The 24,745-nt window shown below is 36.6% G+C and overlaps 1 protein-coding gene across 2 annotated transcripts in view; it reads left to right on the top strand.

The window, feature by feature from the left end:
* The window catches only part of MMS22L (MMS22 like, DNA repair protein), a 160,122-nt gene that overhangs the window by 17,993 nt on the left and 117,384 nt on the right, over nucleotides 1–24,745 (top strand). Inside the window, exons 4-9 of one of the 2 annotated variants that reach the window (XM_027856873.1) lie at nucleotides 2,349–2,436; nucleotides 2,529–2,700; nucleotides 5,767–5,860; nucleotides 13,806–13,936; nucleotides 16,111–16,224; nucleotides 20,653–20,829. In XM_027856873.1, coding sequence (XP_027712674.1) covers nucleotides 2,349–2,436; nucleotides 2,529–2,700; nucleotides 5,767–5,860; nucleotides 13,806–13,936; nucleotides 16,111–16,224; nucleotides 20,653–20,829 — 776 coding nt within the window. Of the gene's footprint in view, nucleotides 1–2,348; nucleotides 2,437–2,528; nucleotides 2,707–5,766; nucleotides 5,861–13,805; nucleotides 13,937–16,110; nucleotides 16,225–20,652; nucleotides 20,830–24,745 lie in introns of both variants that reach the window. The other variant, XM_027856865.1, reaches the window with a different exon arrangement.

Below are 24,745 nucleotides of genomic sequence, written 5' to 3'. Positions count from 1 at the left end.
AAGGAAGTGATGGTCAAACTTGTCTCAGTGGAATTGTGTTTGGTGTGATCTGAAGGATAGAAATGGGGATACTAGTGGGGGCAGAAATTATACTAGTCTAAGTGAGAGGTGATGAGAGGTTGAACTAGAATAGTACTAGTATGAATGGAGAAAAGGGGACAGATGTAATTGGTAGTATAGAAATAGAATTGATAGGACTTGGGACCTAATTGCATGTAGGCCTGTGGGTGAGGGAGAGAAAAGGAGTCCCCAAAATGACTCATTAGATTTATAGCTAGTTAAGAACCTTAGAGGTCAGCAAGTCTAATCTCCTCATTTTATAGATGAGGAAACAGACCCAGACAAGGTAAGTGACTGAGGTCACATATGTAGTAGAACTAGAATTTGAATCCAGCTTCCTGACTGCAAATTCAGCATTCTTTCCATTGTACCAAGTTGACCCTGAGGTTTTGATCTTCATTGGCTAAGAGAAGGAGGTACCATAAATAAAACTAAGAAAATTAGGTAGGTTTATTATTAGAAGGATAGGCTTATGGGGAAAATAAGTTATTTTGCTTTACCTAAAATTCGAGGGAAAGTGTTTTATAATTGACTGCCTTGACCATTAACGAATTCCACTATGGCTATCTGAGTTTTGAATAGTCCTATATCCTTATGTTTCTTGCCATGATGTGTTAGCTCCTAACAGATAATTCTTAAATTCAAGCAATTGTATAAACTGAGTCATTGGAATAAAATTACTTAGTGACGCTGCCAAATACAACAATTATTGTTTTGGTATATATAATGCTAAGTTGTTTCTGACATTATTAATGAGTAGCTTCAGGTACATCGTAATGTTGCTCTTAGGTTTAGATAAAATATCATCTATATAGAGGAAGATGCTTGTCTTACCATTTGCTCTCTCTGGAGGCCTAGCATCCTGTGCTAAGTTATTTAGGTTAAGAATGGAGTGGGAGGTCACCACTCTGTTTTATAGTTTTTAGAATGAGAATTTCACCTGTCAGTGGCATTCTCTGATTCTGACAGGAATGTTATAAAGCAGGCTTTGAAAGAATATTCGTAGCCTAGCATCTATACTAAGATTATTCAGTTTGGTCCATAGATGGTTCTTGTCTGTGAAATCAAAGGCTGATGAGAAATCAGTCAGCCCTACTTAGGAGTCTTATGTCTTTTTTTTTAAAATTTTTATATTAATTTATTTTGATTTATCAATAATCACTTCCATATGTTTTTGAGTTTAAAATTTTTCTCCCCCTTCCTCCCCACCACCCTCCCCAAGACGGTGCACAATCTGATATAGGCTATACATTTACATTCCTATTAAACATATTTTCACATTAGTGATATTGTAAGTAAAAATTAAAACCAATAGGAGGATCCATCAGAAAGAGGATACAAAACTCAACAGAAGAGAAAAAAAATAGCAATTCAACTTCCATAGTTCTTTCGTTGGATGTGGATAGCATTTTCCATCACCGAGGCCTCTGAAGATGTCTTAGATCCTTGTATTGCCAGGAAGGGTTAAGTTTATTATTAGTCATCGCACAAGGTTGCTGTTATTGTGGACAATGTTCTCTTGGTTCTGCTCACTTCATTCAGCATCAGACCATACCAGTCTTTCCAGGTTTTTCTGATGTCAGCCTGTTCATAATTTCTTATAGCACAATAGTATTCCATTACATTCATATGTAACTTGCTCAGCCTTTCCCCAGTTGATGGGCATCCTCTCAATTTCCAATTCTTTGCCACCACAAAAAGAGCTACTATGAATATTTTTGTACATGTAGGTCCTTTTCCCATTTGTATGATTTCTCTGGGATGTAGCCCTAGAAGTGCTATTGCTGGGTCAAAGGGTATGCACATTTTTATAGCCCTTTGGGCATGATTCCAAATTGCTCTCCAAAATGGTTGGATCATTTCACAAGGGACAGGCCTTCCAAAGAAGGTGGGATTTGAGCCTAGTCATGAAGGAGACCAGGGAAATGGAGGTGAGGAGACAGGAGATCACAGGTATGGGGGGACAGTTGGTGCAAAGGCAGATATGGGAGATGGAGTGTGGTGTTTGAGCCAATGTCACTGGATTGCAAAGTAATTATAGTAAAGTGAGTTATCAGAATACAACATAGGAACGGACCAAGTTGTGAGAAATGTTAAATGCCAGGACTATATTGATCCTGAACTTATTTGAGTTCACTGAGGGGCGGGGAGGGGATTGGAAGAGGTGTGTGTGTGTGTGTGTGTGTGTGTGTGTGTGTGTGTAGTGGGGGGGGAAGAGTGGAAGAGATACTATCACACCTGTTCTTTAGAATAACTTTTGAAGTCAATAATGTCTACTTTATTTACAGGGCAGGCATCAGCTTTACACTCTGAAGCAAACAATATCAGGCATCAGTGTGTTACGTTTCTTCATTATGTGAAAGTTTTCATCTTTAGGTAGGATGTCCTTTATTTCTTAAAAATTTTGTGGCCCAACATGCATATATGATTGATGTGTAGTGAATAACAGTATCTTAATGGGTTTTCAGGTACCTAAGAATACATGAGAGAGAGAATGACGTTCCAGTTCACCCATATGAGGCTTTGGAGGCCCAGCTTCCCTCAATATTAGTTGAAGAACTTCATGGATTGATCTTATACACTGGCCGTCTGTCTGACCACCCCAGTGTTATCCCAGGAGCATTTGTAGTACAAAACCAAGTAAAGGTTTGCCTTATTTTGTTTATTGTTAAAATGTAGTTTTCACAGAAATTTTTAAAAAAATGAATTTTGCAAAATAATTATAACAACATTATCAGGTAACTCTTTCCCAATGGAAGAACATTAAGACAAACAATCATTGAACTCAGCATCCTTCTTTGTGTATCAGTAAATAACAGTGGAATCTGAGCAAAAAGTCTACGGAAACAAAATAAATTAAAAATACACACACATTTGTTTTTTAAAGTTTCTATTGCCTTCCTTTTAGGGAGCTTAGACAAAAGCTAAGAGAACCCAAGGAACTTTCTCATTTTACTGTGGAGAAGCTTATAGACTTCATTAGCAGAAAAAGTATTTGCATACATAACCACAGTCTGTCAGCTGTGATTTTTGTGGACCCTTTCTAGAGTATGATTGAAATTTTTTTTCTAATGTGCTTTTAGTCACTGTCTTCATTCCTATTGGGGAAAAAAAATAATACTTTAATGTTGTGTTTTTCTTGTTTTGTTTTTTTAATTAAACAGTAGTGTCATAGTGCCCTCCATGAGCTTCATGTGTGAAAAACAGAATTTACACAAATGATAGATTTGAATAACATAGATTTTCCTGAATATATCTCATAGAAAGGGAAGTAGGCACTACTATAAAACGCTAGCACTGTTATGATTTTTTTTTACTGCTTCTAAAACCTTTAAGAAAATTAAAATAAAATTCAGCTAAATCCTAAGATGTTAGAAATCTTAACTCTAGATCTCATATGGTCTGATCATTTACCTGCCTTCATGTAGGTAAGGTATCAGTATGTCTAATAGCATTCAAAGTAATCTTATAAAGAAGTAAAGTTCCACAGATGTTTACTGCAGATTTCTGTTTTGCCTATCGGTTTGGAAGATAGAAAGAAAAGTAAGATTGACACCTGTTCTCATGGAGCTTATAATCAAGTAATTGTGATAAGATATGTATATAAGTAAGAGTGACATAAATTAAACTGTAAGTACATTAGAAGGGTATTACGGACAAAAGAGGGAGAGATTACTTCTAAGTTGGGGGTCTCTATCTTTCCTGCCCTTGCCTATTCGTCTCTTTTCTTTCCTCGTCTCTTCCCCCATTCCTGCCAAATTCCCATAGAATACACTGAATTTGTCTTTTTTCCCCCACATAAGAATTTATGTCACTAAAACAAAAAAACAACAGCAACAAAACCCAGGAGAATATGTAATTTCAACTAGCAACAGAATAAAAAAATGGAAATAAGCATAAAGTTGTGTAAATGATCATGAAGAAAGTGTGACCACCTGTTCCTGATCCTTCTGGAATGGGGTGGTACTGGACTTGAGATTGCATTGGTATTGGGAGCTCCTCATGAGGAAACCTCCATTGTCATCAGCAATGCAGACCCACACTTTTTTCTGCACCTTAGCGGTGTGTCAAGCTTTAGGCTTGGAGTCAGGAAGATTTAAGTTCAAATCTGACCTCAGGTACTTAGTAGCTGTGTGACTTGTGTGGGCAAGTCACTTAACCTCTGTTTGCCTCAGTTTCCTCAACTGCAAAATGGGGATTTTGCACTTTGTGTCATAAATTGTACTTCCCTTACAAGGTTGTTGTGAGGACCAAATGAGTTGATTGTAAAATATTTAATACAGTGCCTGGCTCCTTGTAGGTGCCTAATAATTACTTATTTCCTTCCCTCTTAAATAGTTGTCCTGAGCACTAAGGGGTTAAGTGATTTGCTCAGGGTTACACATCCCAGGGGTGGAACTTGAGCCCAGTCCTTCCTCACTCTAAAGCTGCTTTCTATCCACTGTGCCATGTGGACTCTTGATTGTATCATGTAAGCAAATTTAAGATAGTTTGACTTGAAAGTCAACAGAATAAAATTTTGTTAAGTATATTACTCCCTATTTTGTAACTAAACTGACCTACTCCCTGTTCTTCATATGTAATATTCTGTCTGTTGTCTCCATACCTCTTTACAGGCTGTCCCTCATGCCTAAAATGCTCTCTCTCCTCATCTCTCCAGAGTTTTTAGAATCCTTAGAGTCTTTAGCTCCCTGTCACCCACAGGAAGCCTTTTCTGGTTTCTCCTGTTGGAATACTCTCCCATCGCAGAAATTGATTTGTATATTTTCTATATATATGAATGTACTAGTATATCCATGTCATTCCCCTCCCCCCCCAGCAGAATGAGGGCAGGGTCTGTTTCATTTTTTTCTTAATATCCCTAGTGCTCAGCACAGTGTCGGTCACATGTTGGTGTTTGATAAAAGCTTTTCAAATTGAATTGAACTTGAAAAAAAGATGAATATGAGAAAATATATATATTTTTTAAGAGCAAATTAAAGACATGGCCTCACCACTTAAAGAACAAAGAACATTGTTTAAAGAAAAAAAATGCAAACACCCATAATATACCTTTTGGGGGTATGATCATATAGTCACATGAACCAGCAGAAAGTGCTAGTATTGTCAGTTAGATTTTTTTAAATAATGCATTGGGTAATGTAACTATTTTTATTGTGGTGTTAACAACCCGAGTGTATATTTTGAATTTCACACTAATGAAAAATCCTGACAAGATGAGGATATCTTAATATCAAATTAATGCTTTCCTCATAAAAGTAATGGCTCATAGAAGTGTTTAAAATCATAAAATGACACTTCAGAAATCTGATAACAATTTGCTTTCTTACTTCACTTAGAAAAATTCTAAAATAAGAACAATGAAAACTAATGTGATCTTCTGAAGTGTTTGCTGATTTGCACCTTGAATGAAAGCAGAAGGTTTGAAGTGACTAAGTAAACTCGTCACTTCTCTTCCAATACTTTTAGGTCTACCTTAAACCAATCTAGTGAGGTGAGAATATATCCTCACTTCAAATCTTTACATAACTGTTTTAGTGATAAATGAGACAAAAAGTTGATCTGTATTTCAGAACTGTAGTCAGTTAATTGGGTCTTCATCCATTTGTACAAGGAAAATTATGGTTACTTGCTGTATAACACCTATGAAAGTATTGGAGGGTCTCAATCAGAGTTGATAATTCTGTCTCTGAATGTCTTTCACAGCTCTTTCCACCATCATGGCATTTAATACATCTTTGTTTGGACATCCATTGGCTAGTGCTGGAAATTCTTCACATTCTAGGTGAAAAAGCATCAAGTAAGTCCATGGATTGCCAATGTGTGTCTTGCCTTTCCATTAATTTCTTTTTATTCCTTCTGTCTTCCTGAATTATATACATTTGGTGAAAGTTGTTTTTTGTTATTTGTAAGGGAAAACTAGAAATTCCAACTAATATGTTAGCATTAAATTAATATTTAATTATTTAGTGTCTGCTTAATTCTAGATCCTGATTATTACAGTACTTCAAAAATATTTGATTTTCTTGTGGGTGCTCCCACTGACAAATTGAAATGCTTCCAGGACTTGGTATTTGATGTTTAAGTTGCTGTGCCTGAAAAAGTCATCATCCTACTGCCAATCTAGTGCCTTAATTAAATTGTTTCTTGGCTGATGGATGCAAAGCCCACTGCTGTTAGGCCTGCCCTCAAAGGGAGCTTCTTTGCTTTGGGAGGACCTGCCAAAGCTGACCCCAGCTTACATAGCCTTCAAGAACCCAAGTAGACCTCCATACTGCCATGAGGCATCAGACTAAGAATTAATCTACAAATTACCACAGTACTTTGAAAAGACATTTTTTTTCCTGTTACTCAAGAAGTCAGCTCATGTTTTTTTCTTCTACGTGAAATGTAGGTCTCCAAATAATTCCTTTTAGCTATAGTAGGATGGGTTGAGTTTGAGAAGATGTGCAAATTTTGGTGACCCCCACTTCCTCTTAAACTGTTTTGTCTTCCCTTGGACCTTTAGTATCTTCACATTTCCACATTCTGATAGTTTATCATCCCTGCTTCAGTCTCATTTTTCTGGCTTAAAAGAGACAGAGTGGTATAATGGATAGAAATCTGGAAGATCAAGATTCACTTCCCTTCTGAGACATTTAATAGTGCTGTGATCCTGGGCAAATCACTTAATCTCTATGCATCTCAGTTTCTTATCTGTGAAAAGGGAAAATAATAGTGCTTCATTCAGTGTTGTTGAGAGCACTGAGATTAATTTTTGTAAAGCACATTGCAAACCTTAAAGCACTGTATAAATGTTAAATATTACTGGTATCTATTGTTATTGTTGTTCAGTCGTATTTGACTCTTTGTGACCCCATGGACCATAGCACACCAGGCATGTCTATCCTCCACTATTTTCCTGAGTCTGTCCAAGCTCACGTTCATTGCTTTCGTAACACTATCTAGCCGTCTCCTCCTCAACACTGTCTATCCATCTCCTCCTCTGCTGTTACCTTCTCCTTTTACCTTTAGTCTTTCTCAACATCAGGGTCTTTTCCAGTAAATCCTGTCTAATCATTATATGGCCAGAGTATTTCAGCTTCAGCTACAGTATTTGTCCTTCCACTGAATAGTCTGAATTAATTTCTTTAAGTATTAATTGATTTGATCTCCTTGCTGTTCAAAGGACTCTCAAAAGTTTTCTCTAGTGCCACAATTAGCAAAACGTTGATCCTACAGCATTCAGCTGTCCTTACAGTCCAACTCTCACAGTCATATGTTACTACTGGAGAAACTATAGCTTTGACTATACGTGTCTCTGCTTTTTAGTATGCTATCCAGATTTGCCACAGATTTTCCTAGCAAGTATCTTTTAATTTCATGACTACAGTTGTAATCTGCAGTGATCTTTGAGCTCAAGAATATGAAATCTGACACTGTTTCAATTTTTTCTCCCTTTATTTGCCAGGAAGTGATGGGACCAGTTGCTGTGATCTTAGTTTTTTGTTTTTTTTAAATGTTAAACTTCAAGCCAGCTTTTACACTCTCCTCTTTTACCCTCATCAAGAAGCTTCTTAATTCTTCTTTACTTTTTGCCCTCAGAGTGGTATTACCTACATATCTAAGTTTGCTAATATTTCTTGGCAACTTTAATTTTTGACTTTTTGATTTATCTAGCCTGGCATTTTGTGTATTATACTCCACATACAAATTAAATGAATAAGGTGACAATAGATAGCCTTGTTGTACTCCTTTCGAATCTTAAACCAGTCAGTTGTTCCATGTTTGGTTCTAACTGTTGTTTCTTGACCCTCATACAAGTTCCTCAAGAGACAAGTAAGATGATCTGGTGTTCCCATCTCTTTGAAAACTTCCCACATTTTCATTGTGATCCACACAGTCATAAGCTTTAGTATGATCAATGAAGCAGAAGTAGATGTTTTTTCTGAAACTCCCTTACTTTCTCCATAATCCAGTGAAGGTTGGCGATTTGATCTCTAATTCCTCAGCCTCTTTGAAAACTATCCTGCTCTTCTAGTAATTCTCATTTTACGTATTGCTAAAGCCTAGCTTGCAGAATCTTAAGAATAACCTTGCTAGCTTGTGAAATAGTGTAGTTGTGCAGTATTGAACCTTCTTTGGCATTGACCTTCTTTAGGATTCGGATGTAAAAATAATCTTTTCAAATCCGGTGGCCACTGTTGAGTTTTCCAAATGTACTGGCATATTGAATGAAGCACTTTAACAGTGTCATCTTTTAGGATTTTAAATAGCTCATCTGGACTTCTGTCACCTCCTTTAGCCTTATTGTTAGCAATGTTTCCTAAGATCTGCTTGACTTCATTCTCCTGGATGTCTGGCTCTAGATTCAGTATCCACACCATTGTGGTTATAGGTGATGTTAAGATCTTTCTTGTGTAATTCTTTTGCATATTCTTGCCACTTCTTAATCTCTTCTACTTGTTAAATCCTTGCCATTTTTTTATCTTTTTTTTAAAATTTATTTATTTATTTTTAGTTTTCAACATTCACTTACAAAAGATTTTGAGTTCCAAATTTTCTCCTCATCTTGTCCCTCCCCCCTCCAAGATGGTGTGCATTCTGAATACCCCTTCCCCTAATCTGCTCTCCCTTCTGCCTCCCCCACCCCCCCTTTTCTTATCCCCTTCCCCTTCTATTTTCCTATAGGGCAGAATAGATTTCTATACCTCATTTCCTGTATATCTTATTTCCCAGTTGCATGTGAAAACAATTTTTAATGTTTGTTTTTAAAACTTTGGGTTCCAAATTTTCTCCCTTCCTCCCTCCCCACCCACCCTCATTGAGAAGGCAAACAACTCGATATACGTTATACATGTGTAGTCATGCAAAACACTTCCATAGTAGTCATGCTATGGAAAACTAACTATATTTCCCTTCATCCTATCCCGCCTCCCATTTATTCTGTTCTCTCTTTTGACCCTGTCCCTCCTCAGAAGTGTTTGCTTCTGATTACCCCCTCCCCCAATCTGCCCTCCCTTCTGTCATCCACCTACTCTCTTGTCCTCTTCCCCCGTATTTTCCTGTAGAGTAAGATAGATTTCCATACCCAGTTCAGTGTGTATGTTATTCCCTCCTTAAGCCAAATCCAATGAGAATAAGATTCACTCTTTCCCTCTCACCTTCCCCCACTTCCCCTCTACTGTAAAAGCCTTTTATTGTCTGTTTTCTGTGAGATGATTTACCCCATTCTACCTCTCCCTTACTCTTTCTCCCAGTATAATCCTCTCACCCATTAATTTGTTCTCCAGATATCACCCCTTCATCTTCAACTTACCCTGTGCCCTCTCTCTCTCTCTCTCTATCTATCTATCTCTATGTCTGTCTGTCTGTCTATCTAAAATTTATTTTTTCCCTCCAACTACCCTAATACTGACAAAGGTCTCATGAGTTACAAATATCATCTTTCCATGCAGGAATGTAAATAGTTCAACCTTAATTAAGTCCCTTATGATTTCTCTTTCCTGTTTACCTCTTCATGCTTCTCTTGAATCTTGTATTTGAAAGTTGATTTTTCTATTCCGCTCTGGTCTTTTCATCAACAATGCTTGAAAGTCCTCTATTTCACTGAATGACCATTTTTTCCCCTGCAGGATTTTACTCAGCTTTGCTGGGTAGGTGATTCTTGGTTGTAATCCTATCTCCTTTGCCCTCCGGAATATTATATTCCATGCCCTCCGGTCCCTTAATGTAGAAGCAGCTAAATCTTGTGTTATCCTGATTGTGTTTCCACCATACTTGAATTGTTTCTTTCTGGCTGCTTGTAATATTTTCTCCTTGACCTGGGAGCTCTGGCATTTGGCTACAATATTCCTAGGAGTTTTCCTTTGGGGATCTCTTTCAGGAAGTGATAGGTAGATTCTTTCAATTTCTATTTTGCCCTCTGGGTCTAAAATATCAGGACAGTTTTCCTTGATAATTGCTTGAAATATGATGACTAGGCTCTTTTATTCATCATGGCTTTCAGATAGTCCAATAATTTTCAGATTCTCTCTCCTGGATCTATTTTCCAGGTCAGTTGTTTTTCCAATGAGATATTTCACATTGTTTTCTAATTTTTCATTCTTTTGGATTTGTTTTACAGTGTCTTGATTTCTCATAAAGTCACTAGCTTCCAATTGCTCTATTCTAATTTTTAAGGAAGTATTTCCTTCAGTAAGCTTTTGGCCTTCCTTTTCCATTTGGCCAATTCTGCTTTTTAGGGCATTCTTCTCCTCATTGGCTTTTTGGACCTCTTTTCCCATTTGGGATAGGCTATTTTTTAAGGTGTTATTTTCTTCAGTATTTTTTTGGGTGTCCTTTAGCAAGCTATTGACTTGTTTTTCATGATTTTCTTGCATCACTCTCAGTTTTTCCTCTGCTTCTCTTACTTGCTTCTCAAAATCCCTTTTGAGCTCTTCCAAGGCCTGGGACTGATTCATATTTTTCTTGGAGCCTTTGGATGTAGGAGCTTTGACTTTATTGTCTTCTTCTGATTGTATGTTTTGATCTTCTTTGTCACCAAAGTAAGATAATGTAGTCTGACTCTTTTTGCAGTGCTTACTCATGATCCCGGCCAATTACTTCAGTTTTAAACTCTTTGTTAGGATAAGAGTCTGCTTCCAATGTGGAGAATGTACTGTCCCACACTTCAGGGTTTTTTTGCAGCTGTTTTCAGAGAAACTTCTAGGGACCTGTAAATTTTCAGTTCTTCCAAGGTGGTATGATAAGGGGCGAGGTGTTTCTTCTTCATGGCCCAACAAGCTCCACCAAGCCAGCACTCCTCCTCGCCCCAGGACCACCCCTCAGAACTGTGACCCAGATCCAAGCACGTGCAAAGCAAGAGATTCCTGCCTCAGCACTGGCAAAGAGATCCCTGCAATCCCCCTTTGATCAGCCACTTGATTCCCCCCTCAGTCTGTGGGCCGGAAGCTCAGGAGGCATCCGTGGCCCCAGGGGCGGCTGAGACCTAGCTTCTACCTTTCACCACAGTCACAGACTTTTCCCACTGACCTTCTAAGCTATCTTTGGCTTGCATGGGTTCAGAAGTCTGGAAACCACCACACCTGCCTGCAATTCAGTCCTCTGAGGCCTGCTTCAGGGTCGCTGCGGCCTGCGCACCCATGATGCACGGCGCTTCTCTCTACGCTCATCGCGATATACTTTTCCAATCAACCATCCAGGTTGTCTTGGGCTGGAAATTTGTTTCACTCTGTCTTTTTGTGGGTTCTGCTGCTTTAGAATTTGTTTGGAGCCATTTTTTTACAGGTATTTAGAGGGATTTGGGAGAGAACTCAAGCAAGTCACTGCTTTCCCTCTGCCATCTTGGCTCCACCCCTTCCATTCTAATTTTTAAGGAAGTATTTTCTTCAGTGAACTTTTGGACTTCCTTTTCCATTTGTCCCATTCTGCTTTTTAAGGCATTCATCTCCTCATTGGCTTTTTGTACCTCTTTTGCCATTTGGGTTAGTCTATTTTTAAATGTGTTATTTTCTTCAGTATTTTTTTGGGTCTCCATTAGCAAGGTGTTGACTTGTTTTTCATGATTTTCTTGCATCACTCTCATTTCTCTTCCCAGTTTTTCCTCTACTTCTCTTACTTGCTTCTCAAAATCTCTTTTGAGCTCTTCCATGGCCTGGTACTGATTCATATTTTTCCTGGAGTCTTTGGATGTAGGAGCTTTGACTTTGTTCTGTTCTTCTGGTTGTGTGTTTTGATCTTTGATCTTTGGTTTTTTGGGTTTTTTTTTTGATCTTTTATCATGCCCATTTTTGCATGAAATGTTTCCTTAATAGCTCTAATTTTCTTGAAGAGATGTCTTGTCTTTCCCATTCTCTTGTTTTCTTCTGTTTCTTTACATTGCTCATTTAAGAAAACCTTATCTCTCCTTGCTATTCAGTAGAATTCTGATTCAATTGGGTATATCTTTCCCTTTCGCTTTCCTCCTTTCCTCAGCTATTTATAAAGCCTCATCAGACAACCATTTTGCTTTGTCACTCTTCTTTTTCTTCGGGATAGTTTTTGTTGCTGCCTCTTGTGCAATACTGTTAACCTCTCTCCATAGTTCTCAAGCATTCTGTCTATTAGATCTAATCTTTTAAATCTGCTCATTACCTCTATTTCATATCCATAAGGGATGTTACTTAAGTCATACTGATAAGTCTAATGGTTTTCCCTACTTTCTTCAGTTTAAATTTTGCAATAAGAAATTAATGATCTGTCTGGGCCACAGTCAACTCCAGGTCTTATTTTAACTGACCATATAGAGCTTCTCCACCTTTGGTTGCAAAATCTATAATCAGTCTAATTTAGATATTGGCCATCTTGTGATATCCCTGTGTAGAGTTGCCTTTTGGGTTGTTGAAAAAAAAAAGGGTGTTTGCTATGACCGGTGAGTTATTTTGTCAAAAGTATTAGTCTCTGCCCTTCTTCATTCTATATTCCAAAGCCAAACTTGCGTATTATTCCAATTATGTTTTCATTTCCTACTTTAGCATTCCAATACCTATGATAAATGTGACATTTTTTGTGTGTGTGAGTGTGTGTGTGTGTGTTATTTCTATAAGATGTTGTAGCTCTTCATAGAATTGAACAACTTTAGCCTCTTTCGGCATCAGTGGTTGGAGCATTGACTTGCATCACAGTGATGTTATTTGTGTCTACTTCTTTTCAGTTTGCTTTTATTTCTGTGACTCGGCTTGTGGTCATTGTGCATTTTTTAGAATGGATTATAATTTAAAATGGATTTAACTTTCAGGACTCTTCATAATCTGGCCTCTTCTGCCTTTCCAGTCTTCTTACACCTTTCTTCCCCTGTGTACACAGTGATCAAATGACATTGGCCTCCTTCCTATTCCTCGTATGACATTCCATTTCCCAGGTTGAGCATTTTCACTTTTCATGCCTGAAATTCTTTCTAATCGCCATGTTCCAGCTTCCCTGACTTCCTTCAAGTCTTGGCTAAAATTCTACCTTGATACTGTCTTTCCCTTTGTTGATTATCACCAATCTTAAAAGAGAGGCAGCGAGATAGCACAATGGATAAGGAGTGCTTGGATCTGAAATCAGTAAGACTTGAGTTCAAATCCAGCCTCAAATACTTACCAGCTTTGTTACCTTGGGCAAGTAACTTAACTATCAGTTTCTTCATCTGAAAAATGGGGATAATCATGTACCTACCTCTCAAGGTGGTTGTAAAGATAAAAATGAGATAATATTTGTAAAATGCTTTGTAACCTTTAAAGCTCATATAAATGCTGGTTATGATGATTATTGTTTTTATTATTAATCTCATCTATATTTTGTTTGCACATAGCTCTTGTCATATTGTCTTTCCCATTAGTCTATGAGCTCCTTGAGAATAGGGACTATCCTTTGTCTTTCTTTTTATCCCTAAAGCTCGACATAGTGTCTGAAATGTATTAGATAATTAATAAATGCTTGTTGATTAACAGACTGGTTGAAGCCCTTTTAGTTATTACCAACTAATTTAGATAAATGCATTAAAGACTATAGGAAAAATCTGTTAATTTGCAAACAGAACATGAAAGAACTTTTGGTAATCCTTATCAGTAATGGTGGCAAAGAATATGTCTTCAAACTGTAAACCAAAATTATATCTAGTATAGTACTTGTAAGGAACAGTTAATGGGAGTGAATATAGCTGCTCTTTTCTGTTCATGAAATTTTATAGGACCAAGGTATAGGATACATTTTGAAAAGATTTCATTTTTTCGATTTTCTAGAACAAGTTGTGTATAGTCATCAGTTAATGAATATGGTTGGTGAGAATTTGACCAGTGTCAGCCTGTTTAAAGAACATTGTGAAAATCTGCTTTGTGACCTGATATGTTTGTCAGTCAGCAGGTATGCCAAGGTAATGGTATATGAATTTCTTTCATCTTTTTGACTGTCCAGGATTGTTTTTTGATTTAGTGTGTATGTGTTGCTTCCATTTACAGGGAAGAACTTAGTCAAAAATATTTAATTTGTCAATGTTGCAAATCCCGTGATGTTTATTTAAGTACCTCGTGACAGCTGAATGGGGAAAAAAAATATATTAAAGACCAAGTGTACTGGACTTAGAATGAAGCTTAATGCTACTAATTAAAACAAAAAGATCTTCCAATTCCCAAAAGGCAAAACAGAATGCCTGTGGTCTTGTTAGGGAGTTAACTGGACAGTTATATGAAAGGTTAAAAGGTAATTTTCCATGTAGTACTTTAGAACAGTCCTTCATCAAGACAACTCTTTTCATGAATGTTAAATGTTTTTATCTTGGCAGGTGGTAAGAATAGTAGATTGAGAAAAATCTCCCCTCCACTTCCCTTCTCTTTTTTTCTCTCTCCCCCCTTAACAACCTTTTCCTTAACTACTTCTCACTCACCTTTCTAGATTTCTGAAGTCTATAAACTGCTGGCCAGTAATGACCCTGAACAACAATAAAACCAACTTGTTATTTAATGGAAAACCTTAAAGTATCGAAACATCTAGGGTTTTGTGATTGTCACTAATGTTGAAATAAGTGAGTGTAGCCCTGTAATGATGTGTTCCTACACTGCTATCTAGTGATGAGAAAAGTGAGAAGCAGTTGAACAAAGATAGCCGGCTGGCTTTGAGAGCTTTGGCTTGATTTATAAAAAGTCTGGGGTCATAAGAGAGATCATACATTATACTGTATTACAGAATTTTTTTTTTAATACAGTAAATCAGTAAAGTTTAATGGCCTGGATTGTTTTCATATTGTAGCCGGTGGTTAAAAAGAACCACGTTTTATTGACTTAATTTCAGGAGATGGAAAGGTCTTAGGTCTCAGATTTATAGATTGATATCACTTAATTTCAAAGAACACAGATGAGATCATCACAGACCCATTGAAGTATTGAAGGTTGCTTAATTTTAAATCTCAGACATACATTTAGATCTAAGCTTTGAACAGATCAGGAATTTATTGCTCTTTCTTACTTAGTTTATTTTTTTTTTATACTTAGGATCTTTTATGTCTGTGGTTAAGCTTTTACTCAAAAGCCTATAAGCATTACCCATATGTGTTCTTTTAAGGATAATCCACACAAATACATTCATGCTTATAATTGAAATGATTCGTGCTGTAATTAAATAGAGAATGGTAACGTAAACCACACAATTAAAATACCTACTATCCATCATGTTAAAAAAAAGTCTGCCTCCTATTGATTTACAGAAATACAGATTTATGAAACATTGGAAGTTTAATTATTCTTCCTACAAAAATATATGTGTTCATGCATACTTCTGTTCCACCAACAGCCATTAGAGATATTTTTATATTGCAAAAATATTGCATAATTTGGAAATCATTGTGTCTTTACAAACTGCATTTATTTAATAAAAAAAAAATTTGTCTTTTACTATTAGATAACCAAGTCAAATCCTTCCCATCTATCCTTTTCTTTTCATTAAAAGTCCTTTTTCTTTCTGGTAGACTGAATAAATAATATTGGGGCAGATTTGATAAAAGCTTGACAGTAATGCACACTTGATCTTTTGGTTATATAATTATTTTTGCTGTGTATTGGAGATTTCTTTTAGAAGTTATCAAGTGATACATTTTGCTTAAAACTATTCTATAGTTGGGCACAAATTTTGAAAGTTATCAAAGGCATCATGGTATAGTTGGGGAGCTGGCCTTGGAGACAGAATTCCTTGACTCCCTTTAGGACAGTGCCTGGCACATACTAGGTACTTATTAAATGTTTATTAAATTCAATTGAATTGATTCCAGGTCCTGCCTCTTACATATAATGGCTGTGATCCAGGCCAGGTCACTTAACCTCTCAATGCCTTAGGCAACTCAGTAAGACTGTAAGTGACTGAGAAAGTGCAGAATTGCATTGTAGAAGGAGTTTCTTCTTCTCAGAGTTCCTTATATCCGTGAAACCACTGTCCTAGTCCCTATTTCTATCAAAGCAAATTGGGAAGTGGAGAGAATATAATTTCTTTAAAAACAATAGGAGAAAGTAAATCCTACTTCTGTGTTATTGATTGCTTTTTTTCTATTTCCTTTCTCAGGTTAGGCCCTCTGAAGCTTTAACAAGTCACCAATGTCCCTGCTTGTGCATCAAAGAATTATGGGTCCTGCTTATTCAACTTCTTGACCATAGAAGTAAAGGGTGTCACACAGAAGTAAGCTGTAGTTTATGAAAAAAAAAATTGTATTTATTTATATGAGCACTTCAAAGCTAGTATAACTTTTGTTGGAACAACCCTGTGAGAAAGGTGGTATGTTATTTATTAGCCCCATTTTATAAATGAGGAAATTGACCTCATAAAACTTAAATGACTTGGTCAGGTTGTCAGGAGCAAGACTCAAACCCAGGTTTCCTAACTGTAAGTCTAATGCTGTTTTTCACTACACTACACCATTCTCTGCACCATCTTAGCAAATGGCCTTAGGATTGATAACTCTTGATTATTCAGCATTTTGCTGAACCAGATATTGTCTTTTAAATTCTTACTCCCACAATTTATTTGAATGTGTGAGTTAGGCAAATATTTATGAGGTTCATAGTACTGTAGGAATATAAGCAGGGCAAATAGAACATGCATTTACTAAGTGCCTACTATATGCCAGTAGAATGTAAGCTTCCTAAGATCAGGAATTATTTTTCTTCCCTCCCCCCATAGTCACAGTTCCCAACATAGTAAGCACTTAATATATGCTTGTCCAATTGAAATGGAATTGAATTTTCTTCATAGCATGGATTTGTTATTTTGTTTGAAGTACTCTGAATTCTTAGAACAGCAGACACTTATATGCAAGTTTAAGCATATAAAAACATTTAACGTGATAAAAATGCTTTGTGGTAGGTATTCAGGAAATTTTGATTCACTGAATTTTGGTTGTTTTCATTTGTAGATATTGTCTAAATGCATTAGCATGCATAATCAAGAGTAGATTAAAAGAATTTAGAGGGAAAGGAGATTTTTGTTATTGTTGATCTCAGTTTTTATCTCAATTTTTTAAAAAAATTGACAATTGTATTTTTGTGGATTTGCTAGCTTTCATTTAAATTATATGCAGTTATTACATATTCACAAAATTAATATGTATTTTAAGTACTTTACTTTAGATGTTAGCCTAATAGATATTAACCTCTGTAATTCTTGTGTTGCTTGTAAGCTTTTCTTTTGTGAAAGGTAGCATGGCATATTGGATAGGGAATTGTACTCAGAATCAGTAAGACTTGAGTTCAAATCCTGCAGGGCTCTGACACATACTGGCTTTGTGATCAAAGTTACTGTGTGAGCTAGCTACTTAACCTCTCAATTTGCCAGACAACTTTCCAAGGTTAGAAGTTACAGTCAGCGTCAGTCTGCGTTGGCCAGAGTGGTTCACTCTATTAGGGAAATCACAGGTCCAATCCAATTTATTTTATATTAAAATTAATAATCTGAGTTATAATTTTAACAGCATTTTATGTGAATTGTAAATTTAATAGCATGTTTTCCTTTTGCTAAGAAATGTTTTGTAGGATACTTGGGCACCTCGCCTTATACTACTTACTCGTGGTGATCACAAGCAAGGGAAACTGAATGAAGGTAGTTGCTGCTTATAAACACTACCCTCTTTATCAGAGGAAAAACTGGAGACATTTTACTAGGAATTTTGGTAGCATGTTCTTCCCTTGTTCAACCACATATCTGGAAATTCAGAGATTTCAGTGTGATGATGGAGGATAATGAAAAATTTGTTGGAGACTGATTTGGGATGAAGAAACAAAAAAGGTCAAAAGTTTTTGTATGACACCCAAGTATGCTATGACCTTAAATCATGAATGCTTCTCTTAGGAAAACAATCAGAAGAATCTGTACATGCCCTGAACAGCGTCATAAAAGAAGAAATTGATAGAACAATATGTGTAGGAGTCATTCCAGCATTAGCTGCCTATGTATAGTCAGATCATCCACTGATTAGAACTGAAGTTAAATTTAAATACAAATAAGAAGAAAGAATAAATACAAGATGATGATATCACATGCAGTTATCTATGCTTGCAATTATAACAGCTTTAGCCATTTTTGTTTCATAAAAAGAAGCTGTTGGTTCCAAAAAATGGGAAGTGGATAAAAGCATACAAATTGACTCTGATGATTGCTGTTTCTTAGTGAAACTTAAATATAAAAATAATTTTCATAACTAGGAGTCTTAGAAACCACCTGAGTTAATGAACACTTGATATGATGAAGAGGGAATAGTACTTGAGATACTTGACCAAATATACACAAAGGAAATGTGTGCTGGAGGTAACACAGTTTTAAAGGTACTGAGGGATTCATTAAGAGCATTCAATTCCTAAAGAATGGAAAATATCTCAGAATGTATTATTGCCAGAAAAGTTGACTAAGACTCACAGAATCTTAGAATCAGAAGAAACCTCAAAGGCTGCCTAATTAATCAGTCACTACTAATCCATATAACTACTTCTCATCTCTATAAAATCTTTATGACATTAGCCTATGAAAATATTGAGAGTCTCTGATGAAAATATGATAAGATAAACAGGCAGGCTCTTATAGTTCTCTCTATGAGAGAATCTCCATTGTCTTGTAGTGGTCTGAGAGTTATAGAAATTATAAGATTTTGTTTTCATTTGTTGCTTATTGATTACAAAAAATCATTCAACCTGATGGAGCAAAATGCAAAATCAGCAACAAAGTTTCTCCTATGATTATGTTAAAATCATACAAAAGTCCTTGATAGAAGCAACCACAGAGATGTTTGTTTAGTCATCCTTTAATTATCAGGTGAAACATAAGACAGGAAGACTGTATTGGCCACTCTTATGGAAGAGGTTCTGTAGAGAGTCCAAAAGGAAAAGGAATTCCTTATGGATAGTGGATCACTTCACATGTCCCTTTTGATTGTTTTGAGACCCAGAATACTCTGGCATGTCCTTAGTAAAATCTATAGCCACACAAGAGAGACTGGCATAGGAGAAAGCAAGTGGATAAAGAATGCATACAAATAAATGAAAGAAAGAAAAAGCATACCCTAAGCATCTATTACATGCTGTATACTCTGCTGTATCTGATTATTCACATGCAATTGGATGAACAGCCTACTGAATTAGTTCATTAGTACATTTGCCTTGGAGAGGCACTGCAGATGAATGATGAATTGGGCTCAGAATTTAAGAGGAGGAATACAATGGGCTGTCCTCCACTTTTGAGAATGTGTGGCACCTTTAATGATCTCATTCATCCTCCTAACACCAGTATTCTCCTGATGATGTTATATGTTTGTGAATCATGGAATTTTGTGATCTCAGAAGACCCATCATTGTAGGTAGCCCAAAGGACAATAGAAAGAAACATGACATTGGTAGTCAGTGCTACAAAATATATTACCAAAGGTAAGTATGACAAGAATAAGGAGTATTGACTGCAAGGGATAAGAGATGGGTAGGTAGCCAAAAGGTTGCACTGGGAATCAGTGAAATTTTAAAAGGTTCAGCGCAGGGCCTCAAGCTTTTTGACCGATATTATATGAGATAGGATATGTGCAAGAAGCCCACAAGGTAAGAAGAGATTGATGAGTTTCATTCTGCATTGATGTAGATTAGTACCCAAATCTATGAATTAATGGGTCTACTGAGTTATTGATGCCTATTGATGCAAATTAATATTCTACTCTGTTGTAGTCTCAAAATAGGGACTTTTTATGAGTAAATTTTAATTCTCTGTCATAATAATTCGTGTTGACATTGCAAAGTGTCACAAGTAATCATTGGTATGTGATGGAAAAAGCACTGGTCTTTAGAGTCAGAAGATCTGAATTCGAGTCCTGGTTTCAACATTTATTAGGTATTTGACCCTGAGTAAATTTTGTGTATCTTCCTTAAGCTTCAGTTTTCTCACTTGTAGATTATGGATAATAGCATTTGTATTAACTTACATTGGGGATTGTTCTGAGAAAACTTCTAAAGAAATGGGCAATAAATAAATGAATTAATGAATAATGATAATAATAATGACTAACAATAATAATCTTTTTTCTTTGTTTAGTGACCAGCATGCATTGAATTTTAATTACGGTGTTCACCTGTTTGCCATGTCTGTGTTTACAAAATATTTGTGTTTTGAACATATGTTTTATTTAAGAATCTCATATATATATTTTTTAAACAGATTTGGGTTCATTGAATCAGTGGGCAAGTAAATTGTTATTTACAAATCAATTTCAGTATTTGGGTATCTTTAGATTAGATAATAATGCATAGTGTCTTGTCCATCTTTCAAGCTGCAATTGTAGTGTCTTTTTTTAGATTTGATTTTAACATTCAGTTTTTCATTCTGTATTTTAGATGTGAGCAAAATGCAGCATGTTAGCCTATGCAATTCCTGTGCTTGCAGCCTTTTCTTCTATGGGGGCTAGAATTTGCTTGCTTTTAAATAATGAAAATCTCTGATAATTTCAGGGCTTTTCAAAGCTACTGAATAATGAGTGGTTTGATTCATATTTTTGTGACAATTTTATTATAAAACTCAAAATACATGATCCTAGAAGAATGTTTTAATTTAATTGCATTTGAATCACTTCTGTTTCTATAGCCCTTTTGGAAATGGATGAATAAACTACTGAAGAATCTTTTTAAGAAGCCAAATGATACAGAACGGCCTTCTATTCCTGTTGTCCCCTCCAAGGATCCATTGGGCTTTAGTTGGTGGATTATTACTCACCTAGCATCATTTTATCAATTTGACCGTAATGGAGAGCTAGATAAAAAGGTAATATCTTAATTCCTCTTGCTTTTATCTAAAAATAGTGGGTTTTAACCATAAAATGGATATTCTCCTTTTTCCCACCCCCTTTTATTGTGATTGTGACTGAACATTTTACTTGTTATTTTATGTTCATTTGTGGTAATCATATAAGACATAGGGCTGTGTTCATTTGTGGTACTCACATGGGGCTTAGGCTCCTTGAGAACAGGGATTAGTTCATCTTTTTGTCTTTGTATATACAGGGTCTGACACACAGTGGGCACTTAAATGCTTCCCGATTGGTTCTGAAGGGCGAAGATATCCATAGGTTTGATGATTCTTCATTTAGATCGTTAAAAGTACTCTAATTACAAATGTAAATATCTAAAGGTTAATGTTTATGAATACTGTTACTTGGTAAAATAATTAAAGCCAAGGATATGCCCTGAGTGCTGTGAAAGCCGCTTTACCTAATATAAGATTGTAAAGAGCTTTGGCCTGGAAGTTAGATAATTTACTGGGGACCTTTGTTCTAGGCTCACCAACCATCTTGCAGTGTGACTATAGGAAAATCAACTAACCTCTCTGGACTTTAGTCTTCTGATACACAAAGTGAAGGAATTGAACTAGATAATCACTGAGGACTCTGCAGTCTTTAACATATTGTTTTGGTAGTGTCAGTACTACTGATGTAGCCACTTAGTAGTGTCAGTCACTTATGTAACCTTGAAAGCACCAACCACAGTTCTTTGGACCACAGGAAGAAGGGATTGTTTTAAGAATAACTTTGAGCGAATAAGTTATTTTGACTATTATAAATACCCAAATTAACCACAGAGGACATATGAAGGAAGATACTGTCTTCATTCAGAGAAAGGACTGATAAATAAAAGTATGTATAGAATAATTTTATACATATACATACATGTGTATGTATATACTCACACATATATATTTATGTCTAATGGTGGCCATCTCTTGGGGGAAGGAAAAAAAGAGAAATTTACATGATAACTTTATTATATTTTTAAAAAGAATAGCAAGTTGTACATAATAGATTGTCAGTTTCATGTGCAGTCATCTTTTTTTTTTATTATACTATGTTATGGAAATGCTTATTTTATTTCATAGATTAAAATTTAGAAATCTTAAAAAAAAATCCCTGGCCGTGATAGCAGTTAGGGGCCCTAATCACAGCCTTGGTCAGTCCTTATCGCTCTAAAGGGGACAAGGGGTTCCTTATCGCTGAGGCACGAGGTTGAGACCTGCAGCCCTTGCTTCCAGTTTTGAATCACAGTGTCATGCTCATCAGGATGTTGAAGGTCCTAGTCCCAACCTTGGTCAGCAATTTATGGATGTAGTGGGATGAGGAAGACCTTCCCATTGAACCTCAAGCTCACCAAGCCAAGCCCTTGCTTTGGGATAGTAATTCGGCTGCCTGGTTGATTGATCCCCGTTGTTGTGAGCACTGGTCCATGAGCCAAAAGGAGGGGATACAGGGATCCCTACATGTAGTTCAGTGGCCTGACTCTTGCCCACTCCAGGATGGCTGGGAGGTAGCATTGAGACTGCTTCTCCTTCCTTGTCCATGGAAGTACAATTGTCAGGCTACTTAGTCCCACCTTTTGGTCAGTGGCTAATGAACTAACGGAATGTACCTGTGACTCTGTCTTTGCCTGTTGCCCACCTAACTAGTCTGTTTGGATCCTGGCAAGAAGGGATGACTTTTATTAAATTTTTTTAAGGCAGTTGGGGTTAAGTGACTTGCCCAGGATCACACAGCTAGTAAGTGTCTGAGGCCAGATTTGAACTCAGGTCCTCCTGATTCCAGGGCTGATGCTCTATCCACTGCGTCATCTAGCTGCCCCAGAAGGGATGACTTTTAAGAGTGACTGCAGGAGGCTGTCTTAGAGGTGCATTGACACTTCACCACCCCGGCAGTCGGTGGGTAGGCAGCACTGATTCTAGAGCTAGTCTGCAAAGTAACAGCAAAACCTGTTTGAGGATAAGGGAGAGGAAGAAGGGCAAACCCCAGTGGGGACTCATACGTGGGTTTAAGTAATCCCTGAAGGATGAGGTCGATCTCAAGGCATCAGCCAAGGGTGGGAGACAATCAAGCAGCCCAATGGTTGTCAGTGATTGCTCCACTGACTGGTGGTTTCATTGTGGTTTTTGTAGGGTTTTTATGGGCCCCTACCCCTCAAAGTGAGGAGAGGACATTTCCCGCTGAGCATCTGAGCCACTCTAAGGCTTCTCTTCAGATGCAGGATGCTGAAGGGCTGTCCAGTGTCCCAGATTTGTTACTATCTTGGCAGTGCTAACGCCATGACCAGGATGGTGGCCTATCAGAGAACATTGTTAGGGGAAGTCAAAGCGTGGGAGTTTTAGCAAAGCAACTAATATGTTTCCTTAGCAACATAAACTGCATCACAGTCTGGAGTTACAAGTTAGGCCCCAAATATTGAGATGAGGTTTAGGGGACATTAGAAATTTATCCAGTTTAAGAATCAGATGATCATACAAAGAAACATTTTCACCATAAATATGTCACTTTTAAGATCCTCTGATTTGGTAGTTTTGTTTTTTGTGTATGTGGGTTTTATTTTTTGTCATTGCATACATTCTTTAATAGAAAAACCATAAATATATTGTAAACCTATAAATGGACTGTTATCTTGATCACCTTAAAAATAGGAGGTAGGGAATTTTTAAGCAATATTTTGATATCTTTTATGATTAAAAGATTCAAAGAAAAATGTTTAGTTTGTTGACAAGGCCTTTTGAGAGGATTTATGGAAAGATATGAACAAAAATCTCATAGAGAATCTCATGAGAAGGTGTGGATCAGCTGTGTTCTGCAGCTAAGTGGTACAGCATATAGAGCATTTGGAGTTAAGATGATGTAAGTTCAGACCCTGCCTTAGACTCCCTAGCTGTCTGACCCTGGGCAAGTCACTTAACAAACTCTTATCGCCTCAATTTTCTCATCTTTAAAATGGGATAAGTAATAGAACCTACCTCAAGGAGTTGTTGGGATACTCAAATAAATTAAAGAGTTTTGCAAACCTTTAAGTTCTACATAAATGCATTATTGTTATTGTTATTGTTGTTGTTATTACATCTACATCATTGAGACCACAGAACCTTTAAAGTAGATCAGTGTCTAATATTGTAAATTGAGTTGTTTTCCACAAAAATATCTTAGTTTTAAATGAACTATATAGTCATTTTTAATTTTGTCAGCCAGCTATGTACAAAGGTACGTATAGTAAAATTCTTTATCCGTGGTCATCCAGCTTGTGCCTCCTCCACTTATTTAGCTGTCTACTAATTCTGTAATGAAAACTATTATTTCATATGTCCAACATCATCAAAGAGATAGATGTCAGGAATCCTGAAGCCAGGTACTTTCTGCTTTTCAAAACCAGCTCTGACTTTTCTGGAACATTCCTCGATAGCTTTGTTTAGTTTTATTAACAGACTTTTCTTCCTTGTGAGTAGGTGAGCCAGTGGCAACAGGAAGGATTATCCTCTGACCGAGAATCAGTTTATGATTTTTCATTCCCATGTTTCAGGGCTGTGTAAGCTAAAAGTGTCTTCAGGTGGGCATCTCGTTCTTCCTTTTTCACTAAGTACTATTATTCTGACTTTAATTGCTTTAAAACAAATAGCTGTCCTGTTTTTCTTAAAGAACTCCTAGAAGGGACCTCTTACCTTTAATTCCTTTTAATTCAACAGACATTTATTAAGCACTTAACTCTCTTTAAGGTACTGTCCAAGTATAACGGTCTATTGTTTGGTGCCATCCTGTCAGAGTTAAAGGATACTTTTTTCCTTTCTGTTAGCAATTAAAAACCTGTTTTCGGTAGCTATATCGTAGGCAATTTTTCTTTTGGTTTGTAGCAATATGTTGTGTTAAAGTGTAGCATCAAATTAAAAG

Source organism: Vombatus ursinus, unplaced genomic scaffold (assembly GCF_900497805.2).
Source record: "Vombatus ursinus unplaced genomic scaffold, bare-nosed wombat genome assembly UNPS02000582.1, whole genome shotgun sequence".
Lineage (NCBI taxonomy): Eukaryota > Metazoa > Chordata > Mammalia > Diprotodontia > Vombatidae > Vombatus > Vombatus ursinus.
The sequence above is the reverse complement of the archived record's forward strand: the minus strand, read 5'-3'. Positions and strand labels throughout refer to the sequence as shown.